The sequence below is a fragment of the Astatotilapia calliptera genome, chromosome 3 (genome assembly GCF_964374335.1).
Source record: "Astatotilapia calliptera chromosome 3, fAstCal68.1, whole genome shotgun sequence".
In the NCBI taxonomy this organism is placed as follows: Eukaryota; Metazoa; Chordata; class Actinopteri; order Cichliformes; family Cichlidae; genus Astatotilapia; species Astatotilapia calliptera.
The window spans coordinates 47,015,931-47,040,528 of NC_137424.1; the positions used below are offsets into that span (position 1 = coordinate 47,015,931).

A 24,598-nucleotide genomic window follows, 5' to 3' on the forward strand; every position below is an offset into this window, starting at 1 on the left:
TCTGACCTTGAAGTGCAGACGACGATCTGAGGCCGACATCATATTAAACCCTATGGTTTAAGAATGGGATATCACTCATGTTTATATGTGTGTAAAAGCAGACAAGTGACTACTTTTGGTATCAGAGGCTATGTCTACACTTCGACCTGTTGTTATTTCTGTCTGCTATTTATTTACTTTCCGGCCCTTTGAAAGGTCGCGTCAAAATGGACTAACAATGAGGTGGAGTTGTTGCTGCAAATAACACAAAAGTACAAAATTGCAAAAGCAAGTGAGAATTAAAGAATTTGAAGAAAAGCTATCTGGAGCATGTACAAACAGATATTAATCTTTAATAGGGCTGTCAAAACTGAGAGCAAACAAAATGCCCTCCGCTTGCTTAGTTTAATTGGTCACATGACTGCATCACATGACTAAAACGCGTCATCGTTTTAAAAAGTCTCAGTTTACGCCGACCACACTGTGCCGCGAAAACGGCGTTTTTCAAATTGATCCACTTTAGAGAGCGTTTTCAATTTTCCGTGACCGAAAAGGCCGTCTCAGTGTGGACGGAAGGCCAAAAGTGAGAGAAAAAGTTGTTTTTGTGTTCCATCCCCATCCAGGAGAGCATCCTTGACGGCGTTTTCAGTCAAGGACAGCTGAGCTTTTTGAAAACGCTCTCCAAAGCGGATATATTTAAAAATGTCGTTTTTGCGTCGCAGTGTGATAGCTTTTGTTCAAATTCTTTAATTCTCACTTGCTCTTGCAACTTTGTACTTTTGTGTTACTCGCAGCAACAACTCCACCTCATTGTTAGTCCATTTAAAAAACTCTGTGCTTTTCCTCTGTGCTGGGCCTCAGTTTGCCGCGACGTTTCAAAGAGCTGGAAAGTAAATAAGTGGGAGACAGAAATGTCTTGCTTTTCACGCATGCGCAGTACTGGAACGTAAGTGTTTTTGGCCGTTTCAATGTAGATGAACAACTCAGTGAAAACGCATGAAAACAATAGTGTGGACGTGGAGCGTTTTCAGACGAAAACACCGTTTTCAAATTTATCCAGGCTAGTGTGGACATGGCCAAAGTGAATTTACTGTCTGCTCACTGCTCTAGTGAGTATGTGGCAGCTATTACACCTCTTTATGTGTAAACGGGGAAGAGGAAGTTCAGTCAAATAAAACTGTTTAACACAATAAAGCAATGCATGCTTGTTGCTGTGCTTTGTATAATTGCTCAGTATGCATCATTCACTCAAGTTACTGCTGCTACAGGACTTAGAACCAAAGTTAAACATCAACTTTAAAAATAAATAAACTTTAATTAATGTAACAGTGCTGGAGCCATTAGGATGGCTGTAGCTGAGGAGGAAGAGCAGCTAGAATCTTCTAATAATCAGAAGGGTTGAGGTTCACTTCCTTCAAGTCAGAACAACTTTGGGTTTAGTAACAGAACAGGTTTGAATACAAAACAAAAATGGAACCACACAAGAAGCAAGCTGATCTGTTCTGAATATACAGGAACTGCTGCAGTCGAAGCTACAACTGCTGTTTGAGCTCAGTGTGAAAAGGAAGCAAGCAGAAAGAGTCAGAAGAAGAAGTTACACTCGTATCTATATAAATAACAACATCTCTTTCTTCTGCTTAATTTTTAGTACAAAGTAAAACAGTTAAAGCAGCAGAGCTGGATGTGAGGATGAGGCGCTCTTTGCTCTGCGTGCTGGAGTTATTCTGTAAGTACATCACTGACTTTCTCTGTTTGCATGTTACTGATTAAAGAAACTATTTAAATATCACGAGGAGGTGAAAAGGTTTGTCTAAGAATGTGATTGGTGCTGACTTGGCTTGTTTTAACACTGTGTGGGATACACTGCTGTTTTACATTTAAAGTCTATACTTTATGAGCTCAGAAACTGATTTGAGGATGAACATCAACTGAAAATGCACATTTTTCAAAGAGTTGGATGATGTTTCAATCTTGATTTCAGGGCTCAGCACACTCTTCTATGGAAATGCTGAAGGTAAGATTTTGCTCTTTTTTCTTTTCTTCCTGTTTATAAAATCTGAACAGTATCGATCTGTATCTGTCATGATCCTGGATTTTGGACCAAGCATTTCAGTTTTGGACTCTCAGCGATTGTTTGATGTTCTCTGTTTCACTTGGTTTGTTGTAGTTTTTCAGTTTTTAGTTGTTCTAATATTAAAATTTTTCTTAGTTTATGTTTTCATTCATATTCTGTGTGTATAGTTATCTTTTCAGTTATTCTTCAAGCTTGTTTCCCATCCTGCTGTGTTCCCTGAGTCTAGTCTGTGTTTCTCTTAGATCTCCTGTGCTTAGTCAGACTTGTCTTCATGTTTGTTTACTCTTTGTCTGGGTCAAGTTTGTGTCTTAGTCTCTGCTTCAGTGTTTATGCTTCCTGTTTTATTTTGACAGTCCCTTGTCCCATGTCTTGTTTTCAGGTGTTTCTTCACTTTGTCTTGTCTCCCTGATTTAGTTCCCTGATTACTACATGTTAGAGCCAATCTGTAGAGAAATATTAGTTTAGTTTAGTTTAATGTGATGGGTAAGAAAACATTAGATCACATGTGTGGTAGCAGGTTAGAATGAGCCAGGACGGCAATGGAAATGTGGACTGAAGCAGCAAATCGTTTTTTGACCGTGACATCGTTTGTTTGTATGTACGAGTCAGAAATAAATCTGGACATCTCACATTAAGAAGTGGAAAAATTATGTTTTCAAAGCTTGGGAGAGAAATTCGCCACTACACTACATGTGTGTACTTCAGCCTTTGTCGTGATTTGTCTCATAGGTATTTTCCCTGTTTGTTCTGTATTTCTTGGTTAGTATCCGAGTTTTTTGCACTCAGCCCTCGCTGGGTTTTCGGTTTTCATGTGAAGTTTCATCAGTAAAGCTGTTTTGAGTTTAGTTCTGCTTCCACTGAACTAACTGTGGTTAGAAATGGCTGTTATTCTAAAACAATTCATGATTTATTTTTTTTTTTTTTGGTAAAACTCATTGAGTAAAAGCTTAAAGTCTGCACTTCAGTCACATTAATTATTTGATTTACTGTGGTGGTGAACAGATGCAGAACTACAAATCTAGTAAAACATAATGGCCTTTTTAAAATTCTCACTAAACCTGCAGTGACAATAGTTCTCTTGTTTTGGGGGGATTTTTTTTTTTTTTTTGTATTTCTAACTTACAGTACAGGACAAGCCCGTACTAACAGAAGACAGTACAACCGTACCAGCAGGGGACAGTGTGACACTGACCTGTGATGTGAAGGACTCTGCTGACTTAAAATATGAGTGGTTCAGACAAACGTCATCTGAAGAAAAGTCCATAATAACTGGTGAATCGGGCAGAACGATCTCTGTGTCTGAAGGAGGCACGTACACCTGCAGGGCTGAAGGGAAAAATATCATCATTACAGAAAGTGACTCAGTCACAATTCAGAAAACTGGTGAGTTTAAACATTTCACTTGAACTAAAACATTTTTTCTGTTATTATTATTATTGTTTTTGTTGTTGTATTTGAGGTATTTTTAAAGACAAATCAGCATTTATTCACATAATTATGATAAAACCTGCTGCTGGAAACAACTTTTTGCATTATCTTTTTTTTGTTCCCTGTTTTGTTGTTGTTGTTTCTTTTTTTAACAATATTTGTTGAACAGTCTTGGCTGCTGTGAAACTGCAGCCCATGTGAGTTTATCTACAATTCAAACTGAAGTTTCCTGTTTTCATTTATACGTCTGTTTAAACAGGACATCAAGAAACAATTATCTTCCCACCAACAGTTAAAACCCTCTAAAAACTCTAACAATGATCCAGCTGTTTCCAGGCAGCTTACTATTTTATATTTGGTGTTTTTGGCCAATTGTTTGTTGTTGTTGTTTATTAAAATCTTTGTAAAATCAGTAACCTGAAAGTTGCAAGACCCTTTACCCTTTGTTTTATTAAAGCTATCAAACCACATTTCACAGTGAGCAGGTGGAGCAAAGAAAAAAGATCATTCAGGTTCATATTTTTATGAAAGAAATTGTTTTGTTTTTCAGTTTGGTTTTGACTGTTGGAAAATACATTTGTTGACATCTTTTACAACACTGAGACTTTGTATTTTGAGAGTTTAACAGAGTTGTTATGAAACGACAGATAAATGAGCACGCAATAAAAAAGATCATTCATGTAAACTAAGGTTGGGCGAGTATTTATCGAGCATCGACGACAGGCTGAGGCTGACACTGGTCGTTTTTACAAGAGCGATTTATTTATCTGCCCATGAGTAAGTTTGCTAATAATGTTGGTTAAAGCTAAGAGAAGCAGTCAACAGGAGAAAAAAATAACAGGGCTGTTTTAACAGCAGCATCTTCCAGCTGCAAGCAAATGCACTCTCGTCAGTGTGCCCAAATGCAGCAGCCACTTTGTATTTTTTTGGCAACTAGTTCCTCCATGTTTAGATTTCTTCTGTGTTCTAAATGCACAAATCAATCCGTGCATGATTAATTGCTCAGCCCATCAAAAAGTCACCTGTGTGTATTTATCGCCTATTGTTACTTACTGGACTGATGAATGTTGTTTGGAAAAATATATGGCTGAAAAAGCAGTTAAATAAATTTCCCCTTTTTTTCTTCATTCTCATCAAACATGCATTGACATTAATTTTATTGGTTTGTCGTATGTCCGACTTACAGTACAGGACAAGCCCGTACTAACAGCAGACAGTACAACTATACCAGCAGGGGGCAGTGTGACACTGACCTGTGAGGTGAAGGAATCTGCTGACTTAAAATATGAGTGGTTCAGACAAACGTCATCTGAAGAAAAGTCCATAATAACTGATGAATCAGGCAGAACGATCTCTGTGTCTGAAGGAGGCACGTACACCTGCAGGGCTGAAGGGAAAATTATCATCATTACAGAAAGTGACTCAGTCACAGTTCAGAAAACTGGTGAGTTTAAACATTTCACTTGAACTAAAAAAAAATTCTGTTATTATTATTATTGTTTTTGTTGTATTTGAGGTATTTTTAAAGACAAATCAGCATTTATTCACATAATTATGATAAAACCTGCTGCTGGAAACAACTTTTTGTATTATCTTTTTTTTGTTCCCTGTTTTGTTGTTGTTGTTTCTTTTTTTAACCATATTTGTTGAACAGTCTTGGCTGCTGTGAAACTGCAGCCCATGTGAGTTTATCTACAAGTCAAACTGAAGTTTCCTGTTTTCATTTATACGTCTGTTTAAACAGGACATCAGGAAACAATTATCTTCCCACCAACAGTTAAAACCCTCTAAAACCTCTAACAATGATCCAGCTGTTTCCAGGCAGCTTACTATTTTATATTTGGTGTTTTTGGCCAATTGTTTGTTGTTGTTTATTAAAATTTTTGTAAAATCAGTAACCTGAAAGTTGCAAGACCCTTTACCCTTTGTTTTATTAAAGCTATCAAACCACATTTCACAGTGAGCAGGTGGAGCAAAGAAAAAAGATCATTCAGGTTCATATTTTTATGAAAGAAATTGTTTTGTTTTTCAGTTTGGTTTTGACTGTTGGAAAATACATTTGTTGACATCTTTTACAACACTGAGACTTTGTATTTTGAGAGTTTAACAGAGTTGTTATGAAACGACAGATAAATGAGCACGCAATAAAAAAGATCATTCATGTAAACTAAGGTTGGGCGAGTATTTATCGAGCATCGACGACAGGCTGAGGCTGACACTGGTCGTTTTTACAAGAGCGATTTATTTATCTGCCCATGAGTAAGTTTGCTAATAATGTTGGTTAAAGCTAAGAGAAGCGGTCAACAGGAGAAAAAAACTAACAGGGCTGTTTTAACAGCAGCATCTTCCAGCTGCAAGCAAATGCACTCTCGTCAGTGTGCCCAAATGCAGCAGCCACTTTGTATTTTTTTGGCAACTAGTTCCTCCATGTTTAGATTTCTTCTGTGTTCTAAATGCACAAATCAGTCCGTGCATGATTAATTGCTCAGCCCATCAAAAAGTCACCTGTGTCTATTTATCGTTTATTGTTACTTACTGGACTGATGAATGTTGGTTGAAAAAATATATGGCTGAAAAAGCAGTTAAATAAATTTCCCCTTTTTTTCTTCATTCTCATCAAACATGCATTGACATTAATTTTATTGGTTTGTCGTATGTCCGACTTACAGTACATGACAAGCCCGTACTAACAGCAGACAGTACAACTATACCAGCAGGGGGCAGTGTGACACTGACCTGTGATGTGAAGGAATCTGCTGACTTAAAATATGAGTGGTTCAGACAAACGTCATCTGAAGAAAAGTCCATAATAACTGATGAATCAGGCAGAACGATCTCTGTGTCTGAAGGAGGCACGTACACCTGCAGGGCTGAAGGGAAAATTATCATCATTACAGAAAGTGACTCAGTCACAGTTCAGAAAACTGGTGAGTTTAAACATTTCACTTGAACTAAAACATTTTTTCTGTTATTATTATTATTGTTTTTGTTGTATTTGAGGTATTTTTAAAGACAAATCAGCATTTATTCACATAATTATGATAAAACCTGCTGCTGGAAACAACTTTTTGTATTATCTTTTTTTTGTTCCCTGTTTTGTTTTTGTTGTTTCTTTTTTTAACAATATTTGTTGAACAGTCTTAGCTGCTGTGAAACTGCAGCCCATGTGAGTTTATCTACAATTCAAACTGAAGTTTCCTGTTTTCATTTATACGTCTGTTTAAACAGAACATCAGGAAACAATTATCTTAATTTCAATTAAGACCCTCTAAAACCTCTAACAATGATCCAGCTGTTTCCAGGCAGCTTACTATTTTATATTTGGTGTTTTTGGCCAATTGTTTGTTGTTGTTGTTTATTAAAATTTTTGTAAAATCAGTAACCTGAAAGTTGCAAGACCCTTTACCCTTTGTTTTATTAAAGCTATCAAACCACATTTCACAGTGAGCAGGTGGAGCAAAGAAAAAAGATCATTCATGTAAACTAAGTGTCAACAAATGCTTTAAATATGTTTTATGCTCGTTTTAGTTCTTCTGATTTTAGCGAGGATATTTTGGAACTGAAACGGAAACTGAGAGATACTCAGCACTTTATTATTGAACTCAGCGATGTTAAAAAGGCCTTTCATACAGTCAATGTGAACAAGAGCCAGGGTCCTGATAATATTAGTGGCCGCCTAATTAAATCTTGTGCTGATGAACTCAGTCCTATATTTCAGGTTATTTTTAACAAATCCTTGCAAACACAACATGTGCCCTCTCTTTGGAAAGAAGCAGTCGTGGTTCCTGTCCCTAAATCTAGTCGTCCAAAAATTCTAAACGACTTCAGGCCTGTTGCCCTCACTTCAGTTGTAATGAAAGTCTTTGAAAAAATCATCAGAAATGTGATTATGAAAGAGACTGAAGGTCAGCTGGATCCAATGCTGTTTGCATATAGGCCCAACAGAGGAGTGGAGGACGCACTTTTGACTTTACTAAATCTAATTCTTAAACATGTAGAGAGTAAAGGGACTTTTGCAAGACTTCTTTTCATTGATTTTTCTTCGGCTTTTAATACAATACAGCCCCATATTTTAATTAAAAGACTTTTAGAACAGTTTGAAATCAGGAAAAACCTGGTGGGCTGGATTTTAGATTTTCTAACTGACAGGTCACAAAGAGTGAGAATAAATGGGGTTCTGTCTGACCCAGTGTTCTCCTCAAGGGTGCGTTCTATCGCCCTTATTATTCACTCTCTATACAAATATGTGTCAGGGCAGACATGAAAACAGGGTCATTATTAAATATGCAGATGACTCTGTTATTGTCAGCTTACTGAAAGAGGGTGAAATTAACCACGGTCCAGTCATGACTTTGTTCAGTGTGTGAGGAGTCTTATCTCCAGCTGAACATATCTAAAACAAAAGATATGGTGATTGATTTTAGGAAACAACAAAATGGGCACGGAGTCACTTTAATTAATGGTCAGAAAATAGAGCAAGTACAATCATATAAATATCTTGGGACCATAATAAATGAAAAACTGAACTTTGATCAAAATTGCAAATCAGTTTGTAAAAAGGGTCACCAGCACCTTTATTGCCTTAGGAAACTTGTTCATTTCCACATTGACCAAAAAATTTTAACTTTGTTTTATCGTTCTTTTATTGAGTCAGTTTTATCCTTTTGTTTGGTGGCATGGTTTGGTCAGACCTCTGTCACAGAGAAAAACTCTCTAAATCAGATAGTGAGATGGTCCAGTCGTCTGATAGGTGAGCCACAGTCTTGTTTAGCCTCCCTGTACTCTAAGTGTAGCCGCTATGACTGGTGGACCTACATCTTCACCACCACGTCTGTATGTACAAGCAGAAAGGGGAGTGAGCGGGTCAGCGCTCAGAAACTAAGCTGGCTTCAAACACCATTTATTTCCATAAAAAAAAAAAAAAAAAAAAAAAAAAAAAAGCCAGAGTCACAAATACAAGATAAAATTCCCCGTATACAATAAAAATAGTGTTGCAACCTGCTAAAAACCCTGCCGGCAGAAATAACTATACACTATTAAAACAAGGCTAAAACATGTTTTCAATATACTAAAATTACCCTCCCATAGTCCCATAATTCCACAGTCCAGCCACACATGGGCGAGTGGTCCTTATATAAAAGGAGACAGGAGAGGAACTTCTCTTCCAGTATGATAAAACTCGTCAGCAGTAGACCAGGGAGGAGGCTCCTATCACAGACCTGTCTCCTCCTGACAGCGCGTCGCCGCACAGTCCCGCCCCACTCCACACCTGAACACGGCATCCCTCGTCTCACCGTCAGATGCAGGCAGAAGGGCATCCCTGCCCTGTTGTGAATTGCGGCCATCGCCACCCACTTTTGCTGTTCCTGCCGTTGGGACTGGATCGCCGAACGACTCGCGGCACCCCACAGTCAGGCAGCAGTTCCTTCCACACACGTGCAGGCTTGCACGCGTTCCTTTTTCTCCTGCTCACCTTTCGTGCGTCACTCCTCTTTTTGTCTCTGCGCTCGCTATCCCCTTTAACAGGTCAACCTGGCGGCTGATAGGCCACCTTGGGGAACGCCTCCACCTCACAGGTGCCTACAATTGTCTGTTTAGTCCACAGTGGATTAAAGGAACATGGTACAACATTAACACACATAATATAAATATGAGGATAAAACCATGCCGTATAAATATAAATAAACAAACATGCAATATAAATATCACAATAAAATCATGCAAATAAAATCAACACTATGTACCAATACACAGATTGATAAAACATAAAAACACAAATTTCCACTGTGTGACATAAGCAGGTACAGAGGATGGCTTTATCAATCCTTAAAAATGGTTCCCATCCTCTAAGGGGTGAATTTCAGCTTCCTCCCTCAGGACGGAGGTTTCTATTTCCGAGATGCAGGACAAAGCGTTATAAAAATAGCTTTGTCCCCGTTGCTGTCACTGAATTAAATAAGAACTGTTTTTGATTCGAAATATTAAAGTATGTGTCACAGTGAGTTTTATATATTTACTAGGTATGTGTGTTTTTAAAGGGATGTCAAATGCTGTCATTTTTCTGTAAAGCAAATTTACCTTGCCTTTGGGTATAAATAAAGTTACCTTACCTTACGGTTCTGGGTCCGTTGGACCCAGTATTTTGAGTTTATCATGCTTGGTTTATTTTTGCATTATGGATTGTTTTCTGATGTTCTGGTGCTTTGTTTATTATTATCATTATGGATCTGTTTCTGTTATTCTTGGTGAGGGATCAGTTCTTAGGTTTTGGGTTCTCATGTGTATTGCAGTTTCTGTTCAGTGTCTAGTCTGTCTCTCAGTGTCATGTCTGCATCTGGTTTACTTCTTGTTTCCTGTCTTATTGTGAAAGTCTTTGTCTTATGTTAGTGTGTGCAGCTTAGCTCCCCCGTCTCGTTAGCCCTGATCTCCCCCAGCTGTGTCTCCCTTCTGTGGCCCATTCCCTCATTACTACCCTGTGTATTTAAGCCCTGTGTTTTCCCATGCTCGGTGTTGCGTCGTACCCTCAGATTATGCCTGTGTGTTCCTGTTCTCCGGTTTCAGTGGTCACTTCATGTTTTGTTTTCGTACCAGCAATAAAGCTGAGGTTTTTGGGTTTCACGTTAGTGTCTGAGTTCTGCGTTTGGATCCTCCTCTCCGCCTGCGCGCACACAGAACCCTGACACTAAGGTTGGGCGAGTATTTATCGACCATCGACGACAGGCTGAGGCTGACACTGGTCGTTTTTACAAGAGCGATTTATTTATCTGCCCATGAGTAAGTTTGCTAATAATGTTGGTTAAAGCTAAGAGAAGCAGTCAACAGGAGAAAAAAATAACAGGGCTGTTTTAACAGCATCTTCTTCCAGCTGCAAGCAAATGCACTCTCGTCAGAGTGCCCAAATGCAGCAGCCACTTTGTATTTTTTTGGCAACTAGTTCCTCCATGTTTAGACTTCTTCTGTGTTCTAAATGCACAAATCAGTCCGTGCATGATTAATTGCTCAGCCCATCAAAAAGTCACCTGTGTGTATTTATCGCCTATTGTTACTTACTGGACTGATGAATGTTGGTTGAAAAAATATATGGCCGAAAAAGCCATTAAATAAATTTCCCCTTTTTTTTTCTCCGTCATTCTCCTCAAACATGCATTGACATTAATTTTCTTGGTTTGTCGTATGTCCGACTTGCAGTACATGACAAGCCCGTACTAACAGCAGACAGTACAACTATACCAGCAGGGGGCAGTGTGACACTGACCTGTGATGTGAAGGAATCTGCTGACTTAAAATATGAGTGGTTCAGACAAACGTCATCTGAAGTAAAGTCCATAATAACTGATGAATCAGGCAGAACGATCTCTGTGTCTGAAGGAGGCACGTACACCTGCAGGGCTGAAGGGAAAATTATCATCATTACAGAAAGTGACTCAGTCACAGTTCAGAAAACTGGTGAGTTTGAACATTTCACTTGAACTAAAAAAAAAAAATTCTGTTATTATTATTATTATTATTGTTTTTGTTGTATTTGAGGTATTTTTAAAGACAAATCAGCATTTATTCACATAATTATGATAAAACCTGCTGCTGAAAACAACTTTTTGTATTATCTTTTTTTTGTTCCCTGTTTTGTTGTTGTTGTTTCTTTTTTTTAACAATATTTGTTTGTTGAACAGTTTTGGCTGCTGTGAAGCTGCAGCACAGCTGGTCTCAGATATTCACTGGTGAGACAATCACTCTCAGATGTGAGATTCAGGGAGGTGAAGGAAAGGTGTGGAAATATGAATGGACAGCACCCAACACAAACAGCCCTCCAACATCCAGTGAATACAGGATCAGCAGAGTTTCAGTGTCCCACAGTGGAGACTACAGATGTCGGGGTAGCAGTGACTATCTCTTAACAGGATGGAGTGATGCCTTCAGACTGACAATTTCATGTGAGTTGGACCATGATTCATGCTGACATTTCATGTTTACATCTGTCTACTACTCTTTGGTGTTCATTCAAAACCGAACTGGTATTTGAAGTTTGAATATTTATTCTGTTGTTAATTAATTCATTTTGTTATTGTTATTTTCCCCGAAGTAAATGATAACATGTATGTTTTCCTGTAACTTCAACAGCAAGTAAACCCAGAGCCACACTGACAGCACAAAGTTCAGTCATACCAGCAGGGGGCAGTGTGACACTGAGCTGCTCTGTGGAGGGCTCTGCTGGCTGGAAGTTTGACTGGTTCAGACGTGATTCAGTCTCTTCTAAAGCTCAGCTCATGAGAGGAAATGAAGCAAACAGAGTTATTAGTGTCTCACAAGGAGGTCTGTACCACTGCAGAGGAGGGAGAGGAGATCCAGTTTACTACACAGGGGACAGCAGTGTCGTCACACTTAAAGAAACTCGTGAGTTTAAGCACCCCATTTAGAGTAAAAAATAAAGTCTAAAGTTTAAAATCCAGACTCATTATGAGATAGTTCCGTCTTATTATTATCATGATTGCAGATTTTTAATGCAAAATAATTATTTTTAAAATAAAATACTTAAAAATCTCTGTTACTGAAAACCAATCAAGTGTCCTGCAGAGTAATCAGCGATGATAATGATGTTATTGATCTGAACAGGAAATTTTATATAACTCTCAAGGCTGCAACAGCAGTGGTGTGGAAGGTGAGAGAAAGGACCGAAGAGCAGGCACTGAAAATGACTTATTGGGAGAGAGCTGTATTTACAGTCGTGAGATACAAACAGAAGCAGTGCCGGGACAAAAGAAATGCCTAAACTGGGAAAACTAAAAATCATACAAAATGGCCTGCATGTGTATAGCACTTTACTCAGTCCCTAAGGACCCCAAAGCGCTTTACACGACATTCAGTCATTCACCCATTCACACACTGGCAATAGCAAGCTACTTTGTAGCCACAGCCACCCTGGGGCGCACTGACAGAGGCGAGGCTGCCGGACACTGGCGCCACCGGGCCCTCTGACCACCACCAGTAGGCAAACACTGGGTTAGTATCTTGATATTTGGCATGCAGCCAGCCTGGGATCGAACCACCGACCTTCTGGTTAGTGACTGACCTTCTCTGCCATCTGAGCTACAGCCACCCCATACAAAGAAACAAAAAACCCGGGACATAAACCCAGTACATGACCCATAAAGACCTGAGATATGGAACAGGGAGCCTGGAATGCAGAAAGACAGGTGGATAACAGACACACAAACCAGCAAGAAACAGAGGAAAACACTGATCTTAAATACACTGGCAGTAATGAGGGAGTGAGAAACAGGAAGGAAGCACAGCTGGGAATAATTAGAGATAATGAGGCAAGTGGAAAGCAAAACTAGACACACTGCACACAGGACGGGCTATCAAAAAAACCCAAAAACATGTAGCATGACATTCATAAAGATGCAGAATAGACACTGAGACATGAAACACAGGGAAGACGTAGAGACAGAGAAACAAGACAAGCATTTAACACATGGAGACAAAAGGAAAACAAGGATACAGAACAAAACCTTCACTAGAGACATGACAGCAAGAACACAGCGAAAGGCAAAGAACAGAACAAGAAACCAGAAACTATAAATATGAAAAATCCCAGAAAACAATAATTCAAAGAATATAACTTAAACCAAAAAACAAACAGTGGGTCACCAGAGCCAGGGCTGTGACAACAGCACATTCATTTCAGGTTGCCAAATCTGCTTTCTTTAAGATTTAAAATTTAATATAGTTTAAACTTTGACGTTGACATGTTTTTATAGAAGTCATTTTGCTTTGACATTTCCAATCAGCTCACAGAGAAACCAACACACAGTCAACTACAGCTTATCAAAATGTCAAAGTACTCGAGCACTACGGCTGCAACTGTTCATCGAGTAATTCTCATAAAACGATTATAAAAAATCTTTCAGTTTTTTGCTTTGATGCTTCGTTTAACAAACAGCTCTGTAGCGTTCAGTCGTCACCATGTGAACTCAAGTGTTTCACCCACATTTGCATCTATAAATAGACCTGCAATAGAAACATTAAGAAGCACGCCTGTTGATAACAAATATGACAACACTGAACGCATGCAGACCCAGTTTTCCAACAAAAACAATCATAAAAAACAGCAGCAGTGATGATGATGCTGACACAGTTTAACATGCAGTCAGTCTGCACAGATGGAGCAAAGAGGTGGAGCTGTTACAGAGACGGTGAGCTCAAGCTGAGTGAAAGAAAATGTGTTTCTAGTGTGTAAAACAGGAGCGCTGTTCCTGTCTTCACCATTAAAACCTTTCCTGGGAAAAAGCTCAGAAGTCCTTCATCAAACCTCCTTCATCACCTGATCAATGAACTCTGACTTGAGGAAAAGTGAACTTTTTAGCTGCTCCATCCACGGCTGTTTGTTTTACACAGGAAAAAAAGAATCTGCATTAAAGATGCAGAAGTCACATTAAAATATGCAGATGAACTGTTAACTTGCCTGGTGTCATGTTTAAATCAGGCAGCTCACAGAAAGCTCACAGCAGCTCTCCAACATTTTATACCAGTGATAACTGCAACAAGAAGGGAGGAGTCTAAAGGGGGGCGTGGGGTGTACCATGACCATATTTATTCCAAGGCTTTCATTACATTATTTTTCCAATTTAAAATAAAGTAATACAAAATATTAATACAAATGCTGTAATATTTAAAATTATAAATATAAAGGTTTTTTGCAGGCCAAAATAAATATTCATGGGCCAGTAAAACTCAGACACTGACCTGGGGCTGTTAGGTTTGAAACTGAATTATTATTAACATCTGCATCAGCAGAACCTCGTTTACATCAATGCAAGAATTTGCCTGAAAGGACAGAGTAAACCTCATTACGCTGACTTTTTATCATTGCAACCAACACGTTGTCTGCACACTGAAATTAATTCTAACACTAATCATTCAAATAATTATGATAATACGCTGCTGCTGGAAACAGTGATGTCTTTGTTTTTCTCAGTTCGTAACAGGATCACAGTGAAACTGCAGCACAGCTGGTCTCAGATATTCACTGGTGAGACAATCACTCTCAGATGTGAGATTCAGGGAGGTGAAGGAAAGGTGTGGAAATATGAATGGACAGCACCCAACACAAACAGCCCTCCAACATCCAGTGAATACAGGATCAGCAGAGTTTCAGTGTCCCACAGTGGAGACTACAGATGTCGGGGTAGCAGTGACTATCTCTTAACAGGATGGAGTGATGCAATCAGACTGACAGTTTCATGTGAGTTGGACCATGATTCATGCTGACATTTAATGTTTTCATGTTTACATCTGTCTACTACTCTTTGGTGTTCATTCAAAACTGAACTGATATTTGAAGTTTGAATATTTATTTTGTTATTAATTAATTAATTTTGTTATTGTTATTTTCCCTGAACTAAATCATAATATGATGTATTTTTTTTCCTGTATCTTCAACAGCAAGTAAACCCAGAGCCACACTGACAGCACAAAGTTCAGTCATACCAGCAGGGGGCAGTGTGACACTGAGCTGCTCTGTGGAGGGCTCTGCTGGCTGGAAGTTTGACTGGTTCAGACGTGATTCAGTCTCTTCTAAAGCTCAGCTCATGAGAGGAAATGAAGCAAACAGAGTTATTAGTGTCTCACAAGGAGGTCTGTACCACTGCAGAGGAGGGAGAGGAGATCCAGTTTACTACACAGAGGACAGCAGTGACGTCACAGTTACAGAAACTCGTGAGATTAATAATTTTATTGCTGCCAAACTGAGAGATGTTATGTTGTGTTCTGTGCTAACAATTTGTTACGTTTCGGTGTTGTCAGTGTTTTGTTTTTGCGTGACTGTCATGTGTTTCCTGTTTTACTTTGAAGGTCTGTTGTTATCTTAGTGTGTTCAGTTTACGTTTCCTTGTCTCGTCAGGTCTAATTTGCCCCAGCTGTGTTTCCCTCCTGTGGTCCATTCCCTAGTTGCTCCATCTATGTATTTAAGCCCTGTGTTTCTGTATGTCATGGTCGCGATCTTCCCCCCCGTTGTAAATAGTTTGACGTCTTGTGTTTGGTGATGTAAATAAATGTCGTATCTTGCTTTAAATGTCGTTTTGGGATTATTTTGGTGAGCTTTAGTGGGGTTTTTTGTGTGTGTTTTTCCCTTTATTTTTACTTTTTTCGTGTTGCACTCCGGTTGCCTAGGCCGGGGTGTAACATATGGGGGCTCGTCCAATCGCTGGTGGGTCCGAGGGCCGCTTCAGCCTCCGTCTGTCTTCGCTGGAGGGCCCGGGGACCGCTTCAGAAGTCCGCCGTCGCTGGAGGGTCCGAGGGAGGGACCGCTTCAGCCGTCTGTCTTCGCTGGAGGGTCGGTGGGACCGCTCCAGCCTTCCTCCGCCTTCGCTGGAGGGTCCGTGGGACCGCTCCAGCCTTCGTCGTCTGCTGGGGGGTCAGTGGGACCGCTCCAGCCTTCATCAGCTTCGTCTGCCTTCGCTGAGGGGAGGGTCCGTGGGACCGCCCCAGCCTTTGTCGTCGCTGGAGGGTCCGTGGGACCGCTCCAGCCTTCATCCGCCTTCGCTGGGGGGGTCCGAGGACCGCCCCAGCCTTTGTCGTCTGCTGGAGGGTCAGTGGGACCGCTCCAGCCTTCATCAGCTTCGTCCGTCTTCGCTGGAGGGTCCGTTGGAGGGACCGCTTCAGCCTTCGTCCGCCTTCGCTGGAGGGTCCGAGGCACCGCTTCAGCCTTCGTCCGCCTTCGCTGGAGGGTCCGAGGCACCGCTTCAGCCTTCGTTTGTCTTCGCTGGAGGGTCCGTGGGACCGCTCCAGCCTTCGTCTGCCTTCGCTGGAGGGTCCGAGGGACCGCTCCAGCCTTCGTCGTTTGCTGGGGGTTCATGGGACCGCTCCAGCCTCCACCAGCCTTCATCCGCTTTTGATCAAACATTTCACTTGGGGTTACATGTTTGATTTTTGGGTGTGGGGAAATGTTACGTTTCGGTGTTGTCAGTGTTTTGTTTTTGCGTGACTGTCATGTGTTTCCTGTTTTACTTTGAAGGTCTGTTGTTATCTTAGTGTGTTCAGTTTACGTTTCCTTGTCTCGTCAGGTCTAATTTGCCCCAGCTGTGTTTCCCTCCTGTGGTCCATTCCCTAGTTGCTCCATCTATGTATTTAAGCCCTGTGTTTCTGTATGTCATGGTCGCGATCTTCCCCCCCGTTGTAAATAGTTTGACGTCTTGTGTTTGGTGATGTAAATAAATGTCGTATCTTGCTTTAAATGTCGTTTTGGGATTATTTTGGTGAGCTTTAGTGGGGTTTTTTGCGTGTGTTTTTCCCTTTATTTTTACTTTTTTCGTGTTGCACTCCGGTTGCCTAGGCCGGGGTGTAACAAATTTCATTCAACAACTGTGAGTTTATTAACCCTGACATGAGAGACAACTCCTGACAAATAGAAGAATTTATTCCGTCTTATTTTTTTATCTTTATGTTTCTATTTGTCTCTAACTGGATATTTTTCTGTGAACAGTTCCCAGTAAGCCCACTGTGACCCTGCAGCCATCCTGGACTCAGATATACAGCGGTGAGACAGTCACTGTCAGATGTGAGATTCAGGGAGGTGAAGGAGCTCAGTGGACGTATGAATGGAGAGCAGCCAAGTTAAACACACCTCCAACATCCAATGAATACAGAATCATCAGAGCTACTGAGTCTGACAGTGGAGGATACAGCTGCCGGGGCAGAAGGGACTATTTCTTCTCAGAGTGGAGTGATATCATCACACTGACTGTGTCATGTAAGATCTTTCATCCAGAGTATCTAAATAAGGAAAAAGCACTTCTTCTTTCTTACAGCTTTATAACTGTCTTTCATGTTGGTCAGTAAAATGTTTAGTTTTTATTCCAACAACAAAAACCTGAACAGCAGCTTTTTATTCACAGTGAAGAGAACAAAACATATGAGAGTAACTTCTCTGCTGTGCAGCTCTAATACATGAAAGATGAAATGCAGAACAAATGCTGAATCTGTCTCAGCTGCTCCACCACATCCACTAAGAAACATTAAATCCACTGATTGTTCCTCATGTGTGTTTTTAACTTAGAAATGCAGCAAATTAAATATGAAAGATTAGTGTTGTGTTTGTGTGATAGTTGTACAGTTTGTTGCAGCTTCACCATTAAAGTTATGTGATATTTATTATTTACATATTTCCACCAAGTTATTGAAACTGGTTTGATTCAGTCATTGACTTTTGTTCTTTTTCTAAACTGAACTGCAGATAAACCAAAGGCCAAACTGAGAGCTGATAACACAGCTGTTCCAGTAGGGGGCAGTGTGACCCTGACCTGCTCTGTGAACCCATCATCATCATCATCTGGATGGAAATACTACTGGTACAGAGATGAGAAATCCTCTGAAACCCTGACCACACAAGATGCAGTTTTCCACTCAAATGGACAAATCAGTGTCTCGCAGGAAGGACTCTACAGGTGCAGAGGAGGAAGAGGAAACCCAGTTTACTACACAAAGGACAGCCAGTCAGTCAGGATTGGGAAAACTGGTGAGTTCAAAGTTAATGAACCCCAAATCACTACCTGATGAAAAGTATCTGATGGAAATTGACCCCTTTTCTCATTCACTTGTTCATTTCCTGAATACAGTCCCAATCAGACCTGTTGTGACTCTGTATCCAAACTGGTCTGAGATATACAGAGGAGAGACGATCACTGTCAGATGTGAGATCCATGGAGGAGACACTGAGTGGGATTATGAGTGGGAAACAAACAGCATGATAAAAGCTCCAAATCAAAATGAATACAGGATTAGATCTGCTTCATCATCCAACAGTGGAAACTATCGCTGTAAGGGCAGAATGAAAAGTTCACAGCATAAAACAACAGAGTGGAGTGATTCAGTCACACTGACAGTTTCTGACAGTAAGTAGAGTCATAGTTCATTTAACCTGGAAATAGAAACGGTTTGTAAAAATGTGTTTTTATTAGTACATGTTGAGATATTTGACATGTTTAGATAGTCTCACTCTTAAAGTTCATCATAAATATTTGTGAGTCAACATTTTAGTGACATTGAATTCAGAGTTAAGAGACGAAACATTTAGAGAAAATCTTTGTTGAACAGATAAACCCCGTCCTGTCCTCACTGTGTCTCCATCATGGCTGAGTCCTGGAGCCTCAGTAACTCTGAACTGTGAGGTTAAACATCCGTCTGCAGGATGGAGCTTCTACTGGTATAAAGCTGTTCGAAATCTATCAGAGAAATCCTCCAGTTATGAGCTGCTACCTGATGGCAGTGGGACTGCACAGGACTCCTACATCATTCATGGACAGACACATACAGCAGGATATGTGTGCAGAGCTGGAAGAGGAGACCCAGAGTATCACACTGATCACAGTCGACCAAAGTTTGTCTGGTCTGCAGGTCAGCTTGATTCTATTGTAACCAGTGCAGCTGTTGTTTACCTCCAAAGGAGAATTGAATCTTTTCATTTCTGATTGTGATTAAAGTCTTTATTTAAAACTTGTTTAATGTTTAGCTCAGTGAAATAAGTAGGCGACCCTATATGCCGTATGGCTAGGCAGCAGTCCGACCTGTGTCCCTTTGCTGCTTGTCTTCCCCCTTCACTCTCCCTGCTTTCCTGTCTCTCTACACTGTCACTATCAAAAAAAAGTAAGAAGCTTTGTGTTTATTAATTGAAATTATTTTCACTTAGATAAAAGTGCATGTACAGATAAAACAGCCAAAAATACAAAATTTTAAAAAGAAAAGATCAAGAGAGAATGCTAACTAGTTAACGGCTCTGACAAAGATGAGGAAAACCCTGACAGATAAGGAGATAGGTAATCGTTGCCATTAAAAAAAAAAAAAAAAAAAAAAAAATCCTAACATCTGTGAGCTTTGTGTCTTCACTGCATGTTGTTTCCAGATGTTCATTCAGCAGCGTCTCTCACAGTGAGTCCTGACAGAGTGCAACACTTCACCTCTGTCTCACTGACCTGTGAGGGAAACTTCACTGAGTGGAGAGTGAGGAAGTTCTCTGAGGACGGCCGACTCTCTGACTGTAGGAGAATGACTGGATCCACATGTAACATCCACACATCAAAGTCAGATACTGCAGTGTACTGGTGTGAGTCTGGATCAGGAGAGTTCAGCAGTGCAGTCAACATCACTGTACAGAGTATGTTATTATACATTTACTTCTTGGTTGTTAATGATTTAGACGTCACATGAACTTTTGTCCCACCTTTGCTGTATGTGAAGTCATTTCATGTGGGAAAAATAAAACACATACAGCAGTTTTTAAATACACAAGATCAGATCTTTATGATGAAAAACATCTGTACAATCTGTTCTTATTATTGTTTGTCAGCTTTTTCTAAAAGTGTGCAGCAGCTGATGTGACTGAAACAATTGTGTGTGATTGTGTCACAGATGATGGTAATGGTCCTATCCTGGTGAGTCCTGTTCATCCTGTGACTCAGGGAGCTTCAGTTAGTCTGAGCTGCAGTTTGAGAACACAAAAAATACTTTCCAATGTGTTTTTCTATCACAATGACAAACGTATTCAAAATGATCCCCGAGGGGAGCTGAAGATCTCTGCAGTGTCAAAGTCTGATGAAGGTTTCTACAAGTGTCAGTACTCAGGAAGAGAGTCAGCACAGAGCTGGATGTCAGTTAAAGGTGAGCAGGATCAAAACATTTGATTGAGTTTTATAAACCAATGACTGAGAAGGAACATTAGATTGTCTGATTTAATTCTTAAAGTCACTTGGCTCTATTTTATAAATGTATTTATTCATAAGATTATAATTTATTAATTAATTTCTGTTTTTTGTTACGTGACTATGTCAGGAGCTGACAGCTCTTCATCTCCTGTGTGGTTGATGGTTGGACTGGTTTGTGGAGTCTCTCTCATTATTATTCTCCTGCTCTTGTTGTATCGCTGCAGACAGTCCAAGTGTAAGAGCCTCTTTTCTGTTTTTATTATTATAATTATTATTATTATTAGTAGTAGTAGTCATAGTATTAGTAGTAGTAGTATTGACATTGACATTTCATTGAGTATTTGTCACAGTTACTAAACTAAAACACAACTTTATCACAGAACTTAGATAGTTATCCAAATAAAACAAAAACTAAGAAACCAAATTTCTACAAATCTTATTAAAACAAACTATGATGAAGGATGTGACAGTAAAGGAAGATTGAGGCAGTCTATAAAACACAGGATAATGAGATGATGGGAAACAGGTGGGAACACAGTGATAACTAATGCCCCTTTTCCATTAGTACCTACTCGGATCAACTCACAACTATTCAAATCGTATTGATTGGTTTTCTATTACAATCAAGTATAGGGATGGGTATCGTTTAGGTTTTATCCGATACCGGTGCCAAACCGGTACTTTTGAAACGGTGCCGGTGCTCAAACGGTGCTCAAACCGGTGCTTAAAGAATGGAGAACACAAAATTGGTCCAAAAACCTCTCATGTTCAGCTGTTTTTTGTAAAAAGATAACAATGTTAGCCTTTTCTGCAGCTATGGGGCATATATGGTACCACTCTTGGCTGGAAGCAGTGCTTAAACGATGGAAAAAACACAAACTTTGTCCTAAACCTCTCGTGTTTAACTGTTTTCCACTTTTTCTTTGGTCATTTTAGCCTTTTTGGCCAGGGTGAAGGGAGTATCTGCCATCAAACAAGAAGACAGCCGCATGTAGCTATGATGATGTTTGCTAGTTCACCTTACATGCATTAATGTAATAACGTGGTTAGCCTACTCAACGTAAATTACACACGAACAACATTAAGCTACTCACGCAGAGAAGAACGGCTGCTGCTGCATCATCATCCTCATCATTTCTGCTACACTGGCAGGGCTAGGGGCCAGGACTCTCCTCTTCGTGTTTTTGGGGGATGTTGCATAACAGGCAACCCACCCCCAGTAGGTGTGCCCGGTGTGAGGTCTCGCAGCAAGCTATCAAATACGGCGCATTTCTAGGCTTTTAAAAAAAACGCTATGCGTCGCCAGGTGTTTCATCGGATTTGAGGTGTTACCTCCTTTGACAGTATCAGCTTAAAGCACTTGTTGCAGGCTGCTGAGTTTGCATATTTTGCTGTGAAGTACAGCCAGACTTTTGACCGCTTCGCCTTGGACATTTTTAATCTGTAGCTCTGCTCTAAAAGAACGTACGTACCTGGGCCCGCCTACTATCCTCGGAAAGGTAAAATGATTGGCTAGAAGTGTATCACAGCTCAGGAAAAAAAAAGCACCGAAATAAAGCACCAAAATGTGCGCTGCTTTTCGGTCTGGTTACTACCGTTTATGTCAGAACCGGTGCCATCATGGCACCGGACACCGGTACCCATCCCTAATCAAGTACCACCTAATGTGTGTGGTCGTCCTAATAGCAACGTGGCTGAGCATCCTATGACGTAATTAGTATGCGTCACACACACTACAATGAAGGTGGACGTTGAGGCGATGATAAACCTGCTGCTCAGTCTGCGAATTTTCATCAGACTCTGGGACCATGATGTTGCTTTTGCAGCTGTTTTCCTCATTGTTGGGTTTCAAAAATGGCTCTTTTTATTTTCATCAACATAATACTCTCATAAGTCATCAAGTGATGCCACTGACCAGCCAATCAGTGGGATGCAGGCTGATGACGTCATATTTTGGGATCGCCTCGGATTGCTTGGAACTCCGGCTGAGTAAATACTGAAAAAGTATCTGGTAACAGGAACTATGACCTGATGGAAAACCCTGAAAACCATGGTGACCTGACCTGAGTAGTTACTAATGGAAAAGAGGTTAACAGAATGACTATGGGGGGGTGTAAAACTAGACACACGATACAGACGAGAACAGAGACCAAAATAAAACAGGAAATGACTGACACTGAGACCTGGAGTAAGACACACGAGCTTGACGCAGACAGTAGACAAAACATGAAAACCAAAGAGAAAGAATAGAGTGAGAACACAAGGGGATAAACAACCTCTCATTAACCAAATAGACAGATAACTATAATGTAAACATAACATCATACGAGAAAACGAGAATGTCAACAATACAAAATACAGAACTATGAAACTAAGAATGATCAAAAACTAGAAAACCAGAGAAACCAAAACATCAAAACCCGGGTCAACCAGAGAAACCAAAACATCAAAACCCGGGTCAACCATTCAGGGACCTTGAAGGAAGCACGGGCAGGAAGTTACCTGCTACACATTGTTACCTGTTGCACCTCCAACGGTTACATCATGGTAGCTGAAGGGTCATCAGCTGGGAGCCACCCTTCATTGATGTTTTGCTCCATTAATCATGGAACATCTTGTGGTGGTGGAGCAACGGGTGGAGGTCTCCCTACTGTCCCCACAGCTGACCCTAGGACACTTGTCTTCCCCACATCTGGTCTTTCCCGATCTCCATTAACCTTTACATGACGTAGGTTCAGTTTGTCCTCAGCAGTTTTTTGAAGAACATTTATCAAAATTCAGTTGGACAAACATCTAAATAACCAACTGACTACATGCACAAAAGAATTTAAGGTAACTGGTACGTTGTCATTGGTTTACAATTGTGTAACAAAAATATGACATTTTAGGTGCAGATAAACCCCGAGATGTCATTTACTCTAATATTGAACTGGAAAACTTTGGAAATAAGTGTGAGTACACAAAACATATAGAATGTAGAAAAAATGTTTTTGAAATGTTTAAAAACGTATTAATTATTTTTCTTTTGTGGATTCGATCATCTTAATAGGGAAGCATCATAAACCAGAGCAGAGTGCTGTTTATGCTAATGTGAAGACGGGAGCTGCAGGTACAGTCACAACAGTCTCATTCAGTGTTTGTACTTGAATGTGTATATACAGGGTGGGCCATTTATATGGATACACCGTAATAAAACGGGAATGGTTGGTGATATTAAAGTCCTGTTTGTGGCACATTAGTATATGTGAGGGGGCAAACTCCTCAAGATGGGTGGTGACCATGGTGGCCATTTAGAAGTCGGCCATCTTGGATACAACTTTTGTTTTTTCAATAGGAAGAGGGCCATGTGACACATCAGACTTATTGGTAATGTCACAAGAAAAACAATGGTGTGCTTGGTTTCAACGTAACTTTATTCTGTCATGAGTTATTTACAAGTTTCTGACCACTTTTAAAATGTGTTCAATGTGCTGCCCATTGTGTTGGATTGTCAATGCAACCCTCTTCTCCCACTCTTCACACACTAATAGCAACACCGCAGGAGAAATGCCCAGTATCTGTAGTTTCAGGTGCTGCACATCTTATATCTTCACACCATAGTCAATTGCCTTCAGATGACCCCAAAGATAAAAGTCTAAGGGGGTCAGATCGGGAGACCTTGGGGGCCATTCAACTGGCCCACGACGACCAATCCACTTTCCAGGAAACTGTTAATCTAGGAATGCTCGGACCTGGCACCCATAATTTGGTGGTGCACGATCTTGCTGGAGAAACTCAGGGAACGTGCCAGCTTCAGTGCATAAAGAGGGACACACATCATCATGTAGCAATTTCAAATATCCAGTGGCCTTGAGGTTTCCACTGATGAAGAATGGACCCACTATCGTTGTACCCCATATACCACACCAAACCATCACTTTTGTTGTTCCAACAGTCTTGGAGGGATCCATCCAATGTGGGTTAGTGTCAGACCAATAGCGGTGGTTTTGTTTGTTAACTTCACCATTCACATAAAAGTTTGCCTCATCACTGAACAAAATCTTCTGCGTGAACTGAGGTTAGCTGGAGTTTGTAAGGGTGGCATTTGTGAGTAGCTAATATCCGCCGAAGGGATGTTCGACTAATGCCACTCTCCAGTGACATGCGGCGAGTGCTACGCTGTGGGCTCTTGCTGAATGAAGCTAGGACAGCCACTGATGTTCCTTCATTAGTGACAGTTTTCTTGCGTCCACATTTTGGCAAATCCAAAACTGAACCAGTTTCACAAAACTGAGCAAGCAGTTTGCTAACTGTAGCATGGGAGATGGGTGGTCTCGTAGGGTGTCGCATTGAAATCTGCTGCAATGACCCGGTTACTGCGTTCACCAGATATCAACACAATTTCGATCCGCTCCTCACGTGTTAACCTCCTCGACATGTCAAT

The 24,598-nt window shown here is 40.4% G+C and overlaps 2 protein-coding genes and 1 long non-coding RNA gene across 4 annotated transcripts in view; all 3 read left to right on the top strand.

Annotated features, from left to right (window-relative positions):
* Positions 1–20,154, top strand: part of LOC113017634 (Fc receptor-like protein 5) — a 34,201-nt gene extending 14,047 nt beyond the window's left edge. The window contains exons 7-9 of the mRNA XM_080295505.1: positions 18,572–18,871; positions 19,377–19,628; positions 19,883–20,154. Of these exons, the coding sequence (XP_080151631.1) occupies positions 18,572–18,871; positions 19,377–19,628; positions 19,883–20,154 (824 nt within the window). The remainder of the gene's footprint in view (positions 1–18,571; positions 18,872–19,376; positions 19,629–19,882) is intronic.
* LOC145425427 (V-set and immunoglobulin domain-containing protein 4-like) lies at positions 1,723–11,226 on the top strand. Of its 2 annotated transcripts, XM_080298448.1 has the most exons (4): positions 1,723–4,258; positions 4,668–4,925; positions 6,151–6,408; positions 10,670–11,226. In XM_080298448.1, the coding sequence occupies exons 1-4, from the start codon at positions 4,255–4,257 to the stop codon at positions 10,948–10,950; spliced, it is 801 nt and encodes a 266-aa protein (XP_080154574.1). In that variant the 5' UTR covers positions 1,723–4,254; the 3' UTR covers positions 10,951–11,226. The 2 variants fall into 2 exon arrangements, 1 of the variants encoding a protein (XP_080154574.1); XR_013906111.1 differs by lacking the exons at positions 1,723–4,258; positions 4,668–4,925; positions 6,151–6,408 and adding an exon at positions 6,433–10,255.
* Positions 20,155–23,000: 2,846 nt separating the features above from the next.
* LOC113018953 (uncharacterized) overlaps positions 23,001–24,598 on the top strand; it is an 18,089-nt gene continuing 16,491 nt past the window's right edge. Inside the window, exons 1-2 of the long non-coding RNA XR_013906128.1 lie at positions 23,001–23,126; positions 23,225–23,284. This is a non-coding gene — a long non-coding RNA (uncharacterized LOC113018953). The remainder of the gene's footprint in view (positions 23,127–23,224; positions 23,285–24,598) is intronic.

Bases quoted from the DNA above. Each gene is read 5' to 3' on its own strand.
- LOC145425427 (XM_080298448.1), top strand. The intron at 4,926-6,150 runs GTGAGTTTAAAC...TCCGACTTACAG, and splicing joins AGTCACAGTTCAGAAAACTG to TACATGACAAGCCCGTACTA. The intron at 6,409-10,669 runs GTGAGTTTAAAC...TCCGACTTGCAG, and splicing joins AGTCACAGTTCAGAAAACTG to TACATGACAAGCCCGTACTA.